This window comes from Macaca mulatta, chromosome 8, assembly GCF_049350105.2.
Source record: "Macaca mulatta isolate MMU2019108-1 chromosome 8, T2T-MMU8v2.0, whole genome shotgun sequence".
NCBI lineage: Eukaryota > Metazoa > Chordata > Mammalia > Primates > Cercopithecidae > Macaca > Macaca mulatta.
This window is the reverse complement of record NC_133413.1, coordinates 85,565,917-85,579,318: the sequence shown is the minus strand read 5'-3', so window position 1 is coordinate 85,579,318 and position 13,402 is coordinate 85,565,917. Positions and strand designations below refer to the sequence as shown.

Here is a 13,402-nt window from a genome sequence, read left to right as displayed (position 1 = left end):
CATTGTGTGAGTTGAGCAGGAAAAGAATTAAGTTCAAGAACGCTGAGACAATCAGAAATTGCAATGCAGAGTTTTGGGAAAGAGGAAACTATTCAGAGAAAGAAGTCCAAACATTTGCATGAGGTCACCTTAAGTTTTTGCTGAATACTAGGCCACTCAAGTATAATGTAATACTCCAAATGACTGACAAACAGCAATCAGAGAAGAATAAACAGAACCGTTTTTAGAGCTCACCCCAGACTAGGAGACAACTTAGCTCTGATCAACAAGAGTGGAGATTCCTGGCTCATCACCTGGAACAGTTAATAGAGATCTTAATATGAGAGTAAACTATCTCTAGATTGTGACAAAGTGACAGTCCTAACAGCTGCCAAAGTAAAAAGAAACATTTCTAGAGACAAATACATACAAGAATGACTATAGATATCTCTTCAGAAATTACATAAGCCAGAAGACAATGAAATAACATCTTTAAAGTGCTAAAAGTATACAACTATCAACCTAGAACCCTAAATCCAGTGAAAATATTTCCCAAAAGTGAAAGCAAAATAAAAACCTTTGAAGAATACCTGTAATAATAAGTTTGTGTGTAAATATATTTTATCATTTAAAATTTCACATACACTTGACTGTTTCAAGAAACATAATAATAAATTATGATATTTATAATAATGCAAAAGCAAAATTATGACACAAGTAGCCCAAAGAATGAAAAGGGGTAAATGGAAGCATTTTGTTGTAAGGCTTTTATGTTATATGCAAATAGAACAATATGTTTTGCAGAATAACTGCGATTATTTAAACATGCATATGATAAGCCTTAGAGAAACTATCAGAAGCATTTGAATCAGAGAGACTCCATCTTGTATGGGAGCTAGGTAAAATAATGCTGAGACCTACTGAGCTCCATTCCCAGGAGGTTAGGCTTTCTTCGTCACAGGCTGAGGTAGGAGGTCAGCACAATATACAGGTCACAAAGACCCTGCTGATAAAGCAGGATGCAGTAAAGAAGACCACCAAAACTCACCAAAACCAAGATGGCAATGAAATGACCTCTGATTGTCTTCACTGCTCATTATACATTAATTATAATGCATTAGCCTCCTAGAAGACACTCCCACCAGCACCATGACAGTTTACAAATGTAATGGCAATGTCCAGAAGTTACCGCATATGGTCTTAAATGGGGAGAAACCCTCAGTTTCAGAAAATTGCTGCCCTTTTCTCAGAAAACTCATTAATAATACATGTCTTGTTTAGCATTTAATCAAGGAATAACTCTAAGTATACTAAATTGAGTAGCCTATGCCACTGCTCTGCCTATAGAGTAGCCATTCTTTTATTCCTTTACTTTTTTAATAACCTTGCTTTCACTTAACTCTATGGACTTCCCCTGAATTCTTTCTTGCATGAGGTCCAAGAACCCTCTCATGGTGTCTGGATCCGGGCCCCTTTCAAGTAAGAAAATCACTAAAAAATTAAAACAAATAGACTTGCCAGTAAGCAAAAAGCAGAGATAAAATGGAATATTTAAAAAATTTCAATTAATCCAAAAAAATACAGGAAAGAGTTAAAGCAGGTAAAAAGCAAATACTAAGCTGAGAGATTTAAGCCTTATCATTTCAATATTATATTTAATGTAAATGACATAAATATTTAATTTAATAGGATAAATTATCAGACGGGAAAAAAAAAAAGGCCCAACTCTGCTACCTACAAGAAGACTATGTTAAATATAAAGCAATGATAAGATTAAAAGTAAGTCTTTAGCAACGAGATCCCACTGCACACCTGTTAGAATGGCTAATAGTACATTCTAGCAAGGATGCGGAAGAACCTTCAGACATTGCTGGGAGGAATGCAAAATATGGTACAACCACATTTTTTTGGAATATTGGTGAGTTTTAAAGTTAGCCATACAATGTCCCTTATAAGGGAATCCTTACAAAGCTTTATTTGTGATCACCAAAATCTAAAATTAATCGAAATGCTTTTCAACTGGTAAATGAATAATGTATTATGGTACATCCACATTATGGAATACCACTCAGAAGAAGAATGCAATGTACCACTGACACACAACAGCATGGATGAATCTCTAATCGTTTGTGCTGAGTGAAAGAAGCCAGACTCAAAATATTACACTGATGTTATTTTTTATGAAATTCTGAAAGAGGTAAAACTATCTGACCAAATAGAACGTGGATTACAGGGAATGAGAATAGGGGATGACATTGAAGACAAGGGGGCACCAAAGAATTTGTGGATTGATTGTGTTGCTTGCTAGATGACTGTATGCATGTGCCAATAATCTGAGAATAACACTACAAATTATGTAATGTATACACTAAAATGCATAAAAACTGGGTCTCAAAAAAAAGTAAGTGAATGGATGGAAATTATTCAGTCACTACATGTGAATCCTGGAGTGGCAATATTAATATCAAATAGTCTTCACAACAAAATTATTACCAAATATTTTTATACAAATTACATGTTAATAATATTTTGGATATGTTAGATCAAATAAAATGTATTATTCACAAGAATTTTTTTTTCCTTTTACTAATGTAGATATTAGACAATTTAAGATCACATGTGTGGCTCATATTAAATTTCTATTAGATGGTGCTGGAATAGTGTGTCTGAAGATAGATCCATATACTAGTGATCAATTGATTTATTTAACAGACAGTAATAGTAATTCAATAGGATAGCATCATCTTTTCAACAAATGGTACTTGAAAAATTGAATATCCATATGGAAAAAAACAAACCTCCACCTTTACTTCACACTATGCACAAAAGTTAGCACAAATGGATCATAGACTTAATAAAACTCTTAGAGAAAACCATATTTAAAAATTCTTGCAACTTGGTGATAGCAAAGACTTCTTAGATATGACACAAAAAGCGTAAATCCCAAAACAAAACAAAACAAAACAAAAGATAAACTGGACTTCATCAAAATTTAAACATTTTGCTCTTTAAAAAACATAATTTTAAAAAAGGTTAAGCCACTAACTGGAAGAAAATATTCAAACTTTCTATATATAGTTTAAATATATATTATTTATATATATACTTAAAAAGATATACATATATATTTATATATTTATATCTAAATATAAAAACATAACCAAACAATTTTTTAATGGGAAAAATATTTGAACAGGTATTTTACAAAGTAGATATACAAATGACACATGAAAAGATGCTCAATGGTATTATTCATCAGGTAAATGCCAAATAAAACCCCAATAAGATAGCATTACACACCCGTTGAGTCACTAAAATCAAAAAGATCAATTAAAATTAATTTATTTAAATTAATTTAATAGATTTAAAAGACTAATTAAAATTGAAAAACAAGTTCGCCAACATGTGGAGCAAATGAAAGCTCTGTTACATTTACTGTGAGAATACAAGATGACACAACCACTTTGAAAAATAGCTCAGCAAAATCTTTTAAGGTTAATTATATATTAACCATATGACCCAGAAATTCTACTTATTTACTCTAAAAATGAAAATATTTGTATACCTAAAGACTTGTACATGAACGTTTATAACAGCTCCACTTGTGTTACTGAAAGGATGGAGCAATTTTAGTGTCTGTTAATAGGTGAAAGATAAGACAATTGATGGATATTCATATAATAAAATACCACTCAATCATAAAAAGAAGAAAATTCCTACTAAATGTAACAGTATGAACAAATCTCAAAAACATTATGCTGAGCAAGAAAGGCAAGACAGAAGACAGTAATACTATATATTAATATAAAACTCTAGAAAAGAGAAATCTAAATGTGCAACAGTTGTTGCCTGAATCTGAGGGCATTTGGGGAATTGACCAGGAAGAAGAAACAGATAATTTGGGGGGGGGGCTATGAACATGTTTTATATCTTAATTATAGTGGTGGTATAAACAAATGTGTACATTTGCCAATACTCTTGTTATGGTTCGAATTGTGTCCCCACTAAATTCATATGTTTAAGTGTCCCAGTACTTCAGAAGGTGACCTCATAGGGAAATAGGGTCATTGCTGATGTAAATAGCTAATATGAGGTCCTGCTGGAGTCGGATGGGTCCCTAATCCTACATGACCAGTATCCTTATAAAAAAAGAGACATTTGGACACAGACCCACACACATGGAGAGTGCTGGGTGAAAATTACATTAATGCCACAAGCCAAGGAATGCATAAAATTGTCAGCAAATCAACTGACGGTAGGAGGAAGGCATGGAACAGAACCTTCCCTAGTACCTTCAGAGAGAGCGTGGCCCAGCCAACACGTTCATCTTGAATTTCTAGCCTCCAGAACTGTGAAACAATACATTTCTATTGTTTAAGCCACTTAGTCTGTGGAACTTCATTGCAGCAGCCCCAGGAAACTAATACAAGTCATCAGAATGAATAATTAAAAGCATACATCTTTTGTATTTAAATTATTCCTCAATACATTTGATTTAAAATGATTGAACATGGTTCATGAAAATCTGAAATAAAATCCACACAACCTCTAAGAAAATGCAATATACATATGGAATTATCATTTAGTTAGTGTTCAGCAAGTACTAGCTAATTTCAGCCATGTTCTATCATTTAATTTAATTCTGTTATCAACCCTATGAGGAAGTCATTATAATTCCCATATTACATATGAGCAAAATATGCTTAAGCAAAGTTTAATGAAACTTGAATGGCATTAGCCAACTAGAAAGAAGCAAAGCTGACTTGGAAACACAACATTTTTCACTAGAAATGCATTGTTATATCACAGTTTATGCCTAATTTTACATGATTATTAACAATATCTAATGTTATATATGTGGATATCTATATGCATTTTACATTTTTATCTTTAACAAGAAATTTTCTGTTATGTTTTTCACTTCAATACTTCTCCCAAAATTCCTACATTCTAAATACAACCACCAAGCATGTCATCATTCTTGCTTCCTGAAGTCCAATGGCTAAGTTTTAACTACTTTAATGTCTTCCAAAATATGGTTTTCTTATTCTTTGATGGTTTCTTTTCTACACTAGTCTGTTCTTGTTTTATGGGTGTACTGTATTCTCTGAGGATATTGATGGTAAGATTTTAAGGGTACTTTTCTCTAAAACATCTGCTTCTGGTGTCAGTTGATGTGATGCTTGCTTTTCTGTGCTTTTGTCTGACAGTTCATTTTGTCTGTTTTTGTATCTGTTTGAAGAACTGGATTGACTAAAGTGGTATCTCTTGTTGTCAACCTGTCACCTGGATAAGAGAGGTCTGACTTCAAGTTTTTTATGTGTATCATGGCATGTTAATTAGTTGGACTCATTTGAGGGTATGTGGGCAGGGTGAGGTTGAAGGGTAGAGTGAAATCCAGGAGTCCACCTGAATGAAAATCAGAAGGCAGATTCTTCAAGCACTTTGCTTTATGGTTGTGCCTAAAGAGAAGCCTTCTCCTCAACTGCACCCTTCTCTTGGGTGGGCTCTGAGCTGAGGCTCCATGTGTTCTGAATTGTCAATATGATTTCACCTGCCATCCACTTTCAGGATATCCATGCTTTTATGAGCACAATATTTTTATTTGTCTTTATCTCCCTTTTTATGAATTGGTGAAAGGGAAGTAATTCAGTGTATTTTCTTGAAAAAGTAGTTTATTAATTCCAAATCTACAGAACACAAACCCCATCCTTTCCTGGTGTTCCCTGAATCAATGTTCTTTTTAAAATTGTTTGTAGTCTACCTTTAAAGAAAGCTCAATTTCTACTCCTCTTCTACAGATCTTTCTACATCTAACAAATGTATGGCATATTCAAAGATTACAGAATTCTGTGTAAGAGTATTTCTAAAGCTGATGTAAGGAGAGCTAATGAAATTATTCCCTGTCCCCATGGAAATGTCCAGCAGGAGTGATCCAATAGCAAGAGATGGGCTTTGGATTTAGAGAGACGGAACCATGAATCACGTTTCCCAAACTCAAGGCCTTAGACAGTGTAGATTAACCTTTTAGAATCTACATTCTAAGACATAAGAATGGGAAAATAATATTGTCTCACAAGTTTGTTGTGAGAAGCAAATGCATTAAACGTATAGCAGTGTTTCTAAAATATTGTTGGTTCTCAATACATGTCATCCTCTCCTCCTGCTCTCAATCAATTTCAATTCATTGCTTATAGACATATTAATCATGTAAGAATCAAACTCCAGATCCCAGGAGTATTAAAGAACTTTATTATAAAGGGCTATAAAACTCAGTTTGTTATTAATACAGAATGTATCTCATACTTTGCTCCTGTGCTCAAAATCTGAATTCCTGAGTGCCTTTTGAGTATACTGGTATGTGTCACATCATAGTGTTATTCATGTTGGGCATCTGTTAGAGCACCAACAGTGCCTTTTAACCCTAAAGAAATTCTTTCAACCTTTGTCTGCTTCCCCGTTTACATGTCCAGACTCAATACAACATGCCTTTGGCTTTTTGTTGCTGTTGTTTCTAGAGTATTCCTGTCATAAGGTATTTTGCATAGTGTTTATTTATGTAAGAAATTATTCCCCTTCCAAGTTACTTCTGCTCATCCTTAAGTTCTTCTGAACTTTGTCAGTTCCTCAGGAAAGTCATCTTTACTCTTCCCCCAAGGTCAAGTCCCACTTTTCAATACTGCCATGGTACTATATAGACTTTCTTTGTAGTAACAAAGCTCTATAATCTCCATTGTTTCCTGTATTTACTTATGTGATTATCTAATTAATAATGTTTACCTCACTAGAATCTAATTTCCTGAGGACATTTTTGTTTATAAACATATCTACAGTGATCAGCACAAACCTATAGCAGATTGTAGGAACTCAGTTTTTGGATGAATGAAAGCAGAAAGCTTCAGAAGGGGTTATTTGTTTTTCGTTATATTGTCCCTGACCATGCTGATCTCATATCATTTTGTAAAAAATTCTTATCTGTCTTAGCATAAGGACTCAATCAGTTTAGGCTTTTTAAAAGCATTTCCCTTTTCGATCCGCCATCTGTGGTGGAGTCGCCACCAAAATGCAGATTTTCGTGAAAACCCTTACGGGGAAGACCATCACCCTCGAGGTTGAACCCTCGAATACGATAGAAAATGTAAAGGCCAAGATCCAGGAGAAGGAAGGAATTCCTCCTGCTCTGCAAAGACTGATCTTTGCTGGCAAGCAACTGGAAGATGGACGTACTTTGTCTGACTACAATATTCAAAAGGAGTCTACTCTTCATCTTGTGTTGAGACTTCGTGGTGGTGCTAAGAAAAGGAAGAAGAAGTCTTACACCACTCCCAAGAAGAATAAGCACAAGAGAAAGAAGGTTATGCTGGCTGTCCTGAAATATTATAAGGTGGATGAGAAGGGCAAAATTAGTCGCCTTCGTCGAGAGTGCCCGTCTGATGAATGTGGTGCTGGGGTGTTTATGGCAAGCCACTTTGACAGACATTATTGTGACAAATGTTGTCTGACTTATTGCTTCAACAAGCCAGAAGACAAGTAACTGTATGAGTTAATAAAAGACACGAACTAAAAAAAAAAAAAAAAAAAAAAAAAGCATTTCTATTTTTTTTTTTTTTTTTTTTTTTTTGAGACTAGGTCTTGCTCTGTTGCCCAGACTGGAGTGCAGTGGTGCAATCACAGCTCACTGTAGCCTCAACTTCCTGGGCTCAGGTGGTCCTCCAACCTCAGCCACCCAAGTAGCTGGGACTAGAAGTAGGCAACACCATGCCTGGCTAATTTTTGTAGAGACGGGGTTTCATCATGCACAGACTGGTCTCAAACTCCTGAGCTTAAGTGATCTACTCACCTCAGCCCCACAAAGTGCTGGACCACAAGCCTGAGCCACCACACCCAGCCTCTAATGATATTTGTAATCTGTTTGTGCCTTTTAGTTATGTATCTCTAATTTCTACTTCATCTTCTGTACATGTTTCTTTTTAAAACTGAGCTTATCAGATACAGTCATGTGTAGGCCCCTTTGCTTTTCATCTTCATCAGTATAGTGGTAAACACAATTGCCAATTCACTATTACTAGTAATCATTGGAAAATTAGTTTTCATAACTTAATGGTCCAGTGCAAGGATGTTTGCTTACTAGCATTGTTTCACACTCTGGTAATTCTGTGCAAAGTGACATAAGGATTAGGGGATAAGAGGAAGTAGAGAATAGCTAATTGTTAAGAGCAGTGTTCTAACGAGTTTGCCTGCCTTTTTAAAATCTCAAACTGATATAATTTCGACTTAATTACAACAAATTAATAAAAGAGGATCAGATTATTTCACTAAACTATTTCTTCAGCTCCTGAATATTGTGGTGCCAGGGTAGAAGTATCACCTCAGATAAGTTTTTTAAATCAACTCTAACAATGTAATTCTTTGTGCAATGAATTAGCTTAAAGTTCAAATCTGAAATTTGGTATGTCTGCAAAAACGATAGCTCTGTTTCTTTGCTTGGCTCACTATGCTATTTAGAAGAGTTTACATTTCTTTAAAAACATTTTAGAATGGCTAGAGAACAGTCAAGATTTTAGAGTACAGTATTGAAAAGTGGACCCTGTAATATGCAAATTATCTAATATTAGTAATTTATTTTCAAAATACTATGCTTGAAATACATAATAATTTTTAATACGTGAAGAGCATTAAAGTAACACATGGTCTGGTAAACTTTAAATGCTAAAGTAATATTAATACTATTCTATAAGCATTGATCTGTTTTAAATCCACGTCTATCAATAAATTATTTTCACTAGCTATAGTACTTTATGTTTGTGTTGACATCACATTATAATGTGGAAAAAAATCATTTTCATAAAAAATTATGAATTGTTGGAATGTTCACTCAACAATACTGATATACCATTTGTAGAGTCCACGGACGTAAAAATCATTGAGATAATTGTGCTCTTGGGTAGAGAGATGAGTATTACCATTCACAAAGAGCTTATCTTTTAAAGAATATAATCAAACACAAATAATTAAAATGGCCAAATTAAAAGGATATCATATTAGCATTTAATTCTTACAAGGAGAATCACAGGAAAATTCATGGAGGATTTCACATTTACTTAAGTGCCAAAGGATCAATAGCATATGACAGATGAATAGTTTCCCCAAACTAAATAACAAAAATTATGATAATAATAGAAAATGGCATCCACTGACCACATGTGTTTATTATTCCTTTAAGTACATTACACATAATGTGTCAATTAATTCGTAGAGCAATCTCAAGGAGATATTATTTGTTCCATTTTACAGGTAAGGTAAATTGAAGCTAAATAACTTACCCGAGGCCACGCCTTGTGTCGAAGATAGGTAAACAATATGAACAAGACTATGGAAGTTCTCAAATGTTTTTACAAGGGTGTTTGGTTTTTCTTAAGCAATGGAAACTCACGGAAGAGTTAATTTCCAGGGTTCTGGTGCTGGGAAATACGAATGCATTAAAAAGGAATGGAGAAAGACACAAAGAAGAGGCTCCAGCTGAAGACATTACAATAGTAAGGGGAATTGATGATGGAGATCTAAACTAAGAGCAAATAGAAGAAAATCTTACACTGACAGAACTGATGGGGCGTCCCTGTTGTGCGAGGGGCAGTAAGGACCAGAAAAAGAGTCTATGTAAAGTCACGCTATTTAAGAAGGTGGTAATGTATCCTTTCAAAAAAATGTTCCCATAAAAATCTGCTTTTAAGTTTTGCAATCTTTAATGTATACATCATTGTTTTAATTACCAGTATTTTGAACCACTTAGCTATAAGCCAATACTTATTAAATGATCAAAAATGTTGATGTCTTTATAATTTGCACTCCAGAAGCTATTTATGTGAGCCCTTCTTCTTTTACTTTTGTATTATCCTCTCTCTTGCTTTCCTTGATCACTGCATGATATTTATCTCTTTTATTCCTCCTAAGCTCCTAATCATTTACCTTCTAAAAGTATTTGAAGTATTTATTGTTCTGTTAATTCTTTTATAATCACTTTGTATCTTTCAGATTTTTTCCTACTTTATAAATTCATCTCTTTTTATTCAAAATCTCCCTTGCTATGTCTCTAAATATGTGTTTCTCTTTCACATGCAAATACTGAAATAATTAGGTCGATTTTGTAGACATCTGGTATTAAGTATGTTATCATACTAACGTCAATAAACCAAATTTAGAAGACTTACAATAATTTTGTTCATTTATCTTAAAGTGATTTCTAAATCAAAATAAGCATGGAAAAGGAACTGAAAATAAAACTTTGAAACATGATTAATTTTAATATGTTTATGGGAAATAATAAATCCACCAGCAGAAAAAAAAATTACCAAAACTAACATTTTACAGATTTTAGTATCAAAGCATAATACATTTTTCATAGAAACAAATATATCACCATTATAGGCACCATGATACGGCAATATTTATACACAAGGTCATTTACCATTTAAAAAAAAAATCAGTGGCAATGGTGATTTAATACATTAGTTCATCTTTGTTCAACTTTTTGCTATTATACTTCCTGCCCTGCAGGAGTATTTGCCAGGATACAAAAGAAAATATGTGACCTTAATTTTAACAGTACATAGAAAGCTCTGGCTGCCCATGCTTAACCCTACGTTTACTACATGATCACTAGGAACATTTTCATACCACTACTCTGACTTTATTACATTTATTTTTAAGGCCACTCCCAAGGAATCAAACATTTTAACAGATTCATTTGGATATTAAAGGATTATTTTATATAAAATAAGAAGTGCAATATCAGAACTTAATATTCTATATGCCTAAATTAACAGAAGAAAAAAAAACCTTAGTTATTAAGTGGAAAATTATTTGAGATTATTTGGAGTTGATAATGGCATAGCATTGAACTGAGGAAAATGTGATAGTTTCTTTCAGTTTTATAGTCGATTATTTTTAAATGTACTAGGTGATTTTCTGAGGGCCATTCACATTCAATGTTTAGATTCATTTTATTAGTGGCATATACAAAGCACCATATAATATATGAAATGTAGAACAATCATGACTATGTAATTAACTGTAGAAATAACTGCTAAGAAAATATAGCAATATTTAACACAGGATTTCTAAAACCATTATATTTTCATTACTTTTCCCAAAGCTAATGTCCCATGTTTTATTTTATAGACTTCGTTTATCAAGATTTATATGTATTTGGCACTTTTGGGGGCTGAAAATAGTTGATGTACTCTGTACAGTAATGTTACAGTTTTATACAAAATTCAGAAATACTGCATTTGGAATAGTCTTTACAATCCTCTTCCAAGTATTCCATTTCACACAACAGCAAATACTCTGAATGCCTTTCCTCCTGGAGGATTCTGTAAACTGCAAAAAAAAAAAAAAAAAACACAAGGTATATTGTTATCTCTATACATAATCCTTCTTATAAATCATGCTTTCTTATGACAGTCAAGAAAGCAGCTCTACGAATCCAGATGGTCAACTTTCTTAGGCTACTATAATTTATAGTTATTGGAAAGCTTGAACGAAAGAGCTTAACTCTTGGTTCCATGCTGGGCTGCAAGTACTAACAACATTTAAGATGTGTAATGGTAATAATAGTAGTCTCTACAGAACTTCATAGATTCTACATCATGTTTTCCTATATTATCTCCTTTCATTCTCATAAAGTAGAGTTTGGCAGCTGTTATTCAGTTTTAATGGGGAATACTGAGACTCAGATTTACAACTGATATGTATGGTTACAAGCTTAAAATACAGCTGATACTTAGGCAATACTCTAGAGCACTAGCTTGTTATCATTGCCCACTAGCTTATCATCATTGCCCAAGTCTGACAAAATTTAAATTACATTGCTATCATACCGATTAATACTCTTAACATCTATAATTACAAGAAAAATATTAGTAAGGATATTTAATGGTCAAATCTGAAAGGACCTAAGAATATCTTCACTGAAATGAAAAAATACACACACACACACACACACAGACACACACACACACAGACACACACACACAGACATACAGACACACACACATACACACACACACAGACACACACACACAGACACACACAGACACACACACATACACACACACAGAGCATTCAATCTCATTTTGAAAGTACTTTTAAATAGAAGTTAAAAGTAATGCAGACTCATAAATTTTACTCTTTACTAAATTGGTTATATTTATTTAGCAACATAAATCAAGGTATGTTTTGTTTAAAAGTCTAAAAGTTAAAACAGATTGGTAGTACCATTAATCATTATTTATTCAAATCAACTGTAAGCTTTTGAAGCTTTTACATAAAGTTTTATTTCCTTAATAATTACAAAAGACTTTTGGAGATCAATAAAATAAATGCTAAGAAAGAGAAAGTGAAATATCTTTTATATATTTATTCGTACAAGAAAAAAGGGAGAGAATTTTTGAGTGAGCAAAAATAAGGGTATCACAAGGGTGCACACACAACATATACACACATGTGCATGCATGCATGCCAGGTTTTTCACGCAAGTAGATGGCCAATCCAAATATTTTATTTATGAGAAACAGACTGACTGAGTGCCTCAGGAAGTGAATGTGTTTGCTGTGTTTCCTTTTTGTACACAGTTAAATACTGGAATAACACACATCTCTGAGCCTACGGACTGAATCTAAGCTTTGAGATTTACAAGTTATATGAACTTGGGCACATCATTTAACCCCTCGGAGTCTCAGTTAACATATATATACATATGTATATGTGTATATGTATGTATATGTGTATATATGTATATATAAAATATATGTGTATATGTATACATTCACACATACACAGAAACACACATATATACATAAATATACATATGCACCCTCACACATATATACAGTCACACACATACACATATACACACGTATATACACACACTCATACATATATACAGACACACACACATACATATACATACACACACACACACACACACATACGTGCATACATATATATCTCTCTCTCTCTCTCTCCGGGTATAGGCCTGACATTTCAAGGATGTTGAAGCTGAGCTAACATACTTAGAGTGCTCAGGAGCATCTAACATCTGGAATATTCATAGTAGGTATTCAAAAATAATTATTATACCGTTTTATTAGGATATCACCTATCATTTTATGGTTTTAAATTAAATCTAAGAATTACAAGGCATGAATAAAACCATATCACTCAGTTTAGCTTATAAAGTTGCATATCCAATTTTATAACTCAAAGATCCATTTTATGTATTATTCTGCTTAAAGAGGACATGAGCAGGTTGTAGAGATGTCACTTTCTCAACACTCACCTCTTGATATAGTCTAATATGAAAACAGATAATGCAGATTTGTATTTTTGAGAGGATGACACCCAGATGGTTACGTGGAAGGTA

At 33.3% G+C, this 13,402-nt stretch overlaps 1 protein-coding gene and 1 non-coding gene across 2 annotated transcripts in view; one reads left to right on the top strand and one right to left on the bottom strand.

The window, feature by feature from the left end:
* Positions 1–7,004: 7,004 nt before the first annotated feature.
* LOC697620 (uncharacterized) lies at positions 7,005–7,561 on the top strand. Its single transcript, XR_001442254.3, has one exon. It is a non-coding gene; the product is annotated as an uncharacterized LOC697620 (transcript).
* Positions 7,562–10,256: 2,695 nt separating this feature from the next.
* CRISPLD1 (cysteine rich secretory protein LCCL domain containing 1) overlaps positions 10,257–13,402 on the bottom strand; it is a 45,655-nt gene continuing 42,509 nt past the window's right edge. The window contains exon 15 of the mRNA XM_001087482.5: positions 10,257–11,358. Coding sequence (XP_001087482.4) covers positions 11,307–11,358 — 52 coding nt within the window. The 3' untranslated portion in view covers positions 10,257–11,306. The remainder of the gene's footprint in view (positions 11,359–13,402) is intronic.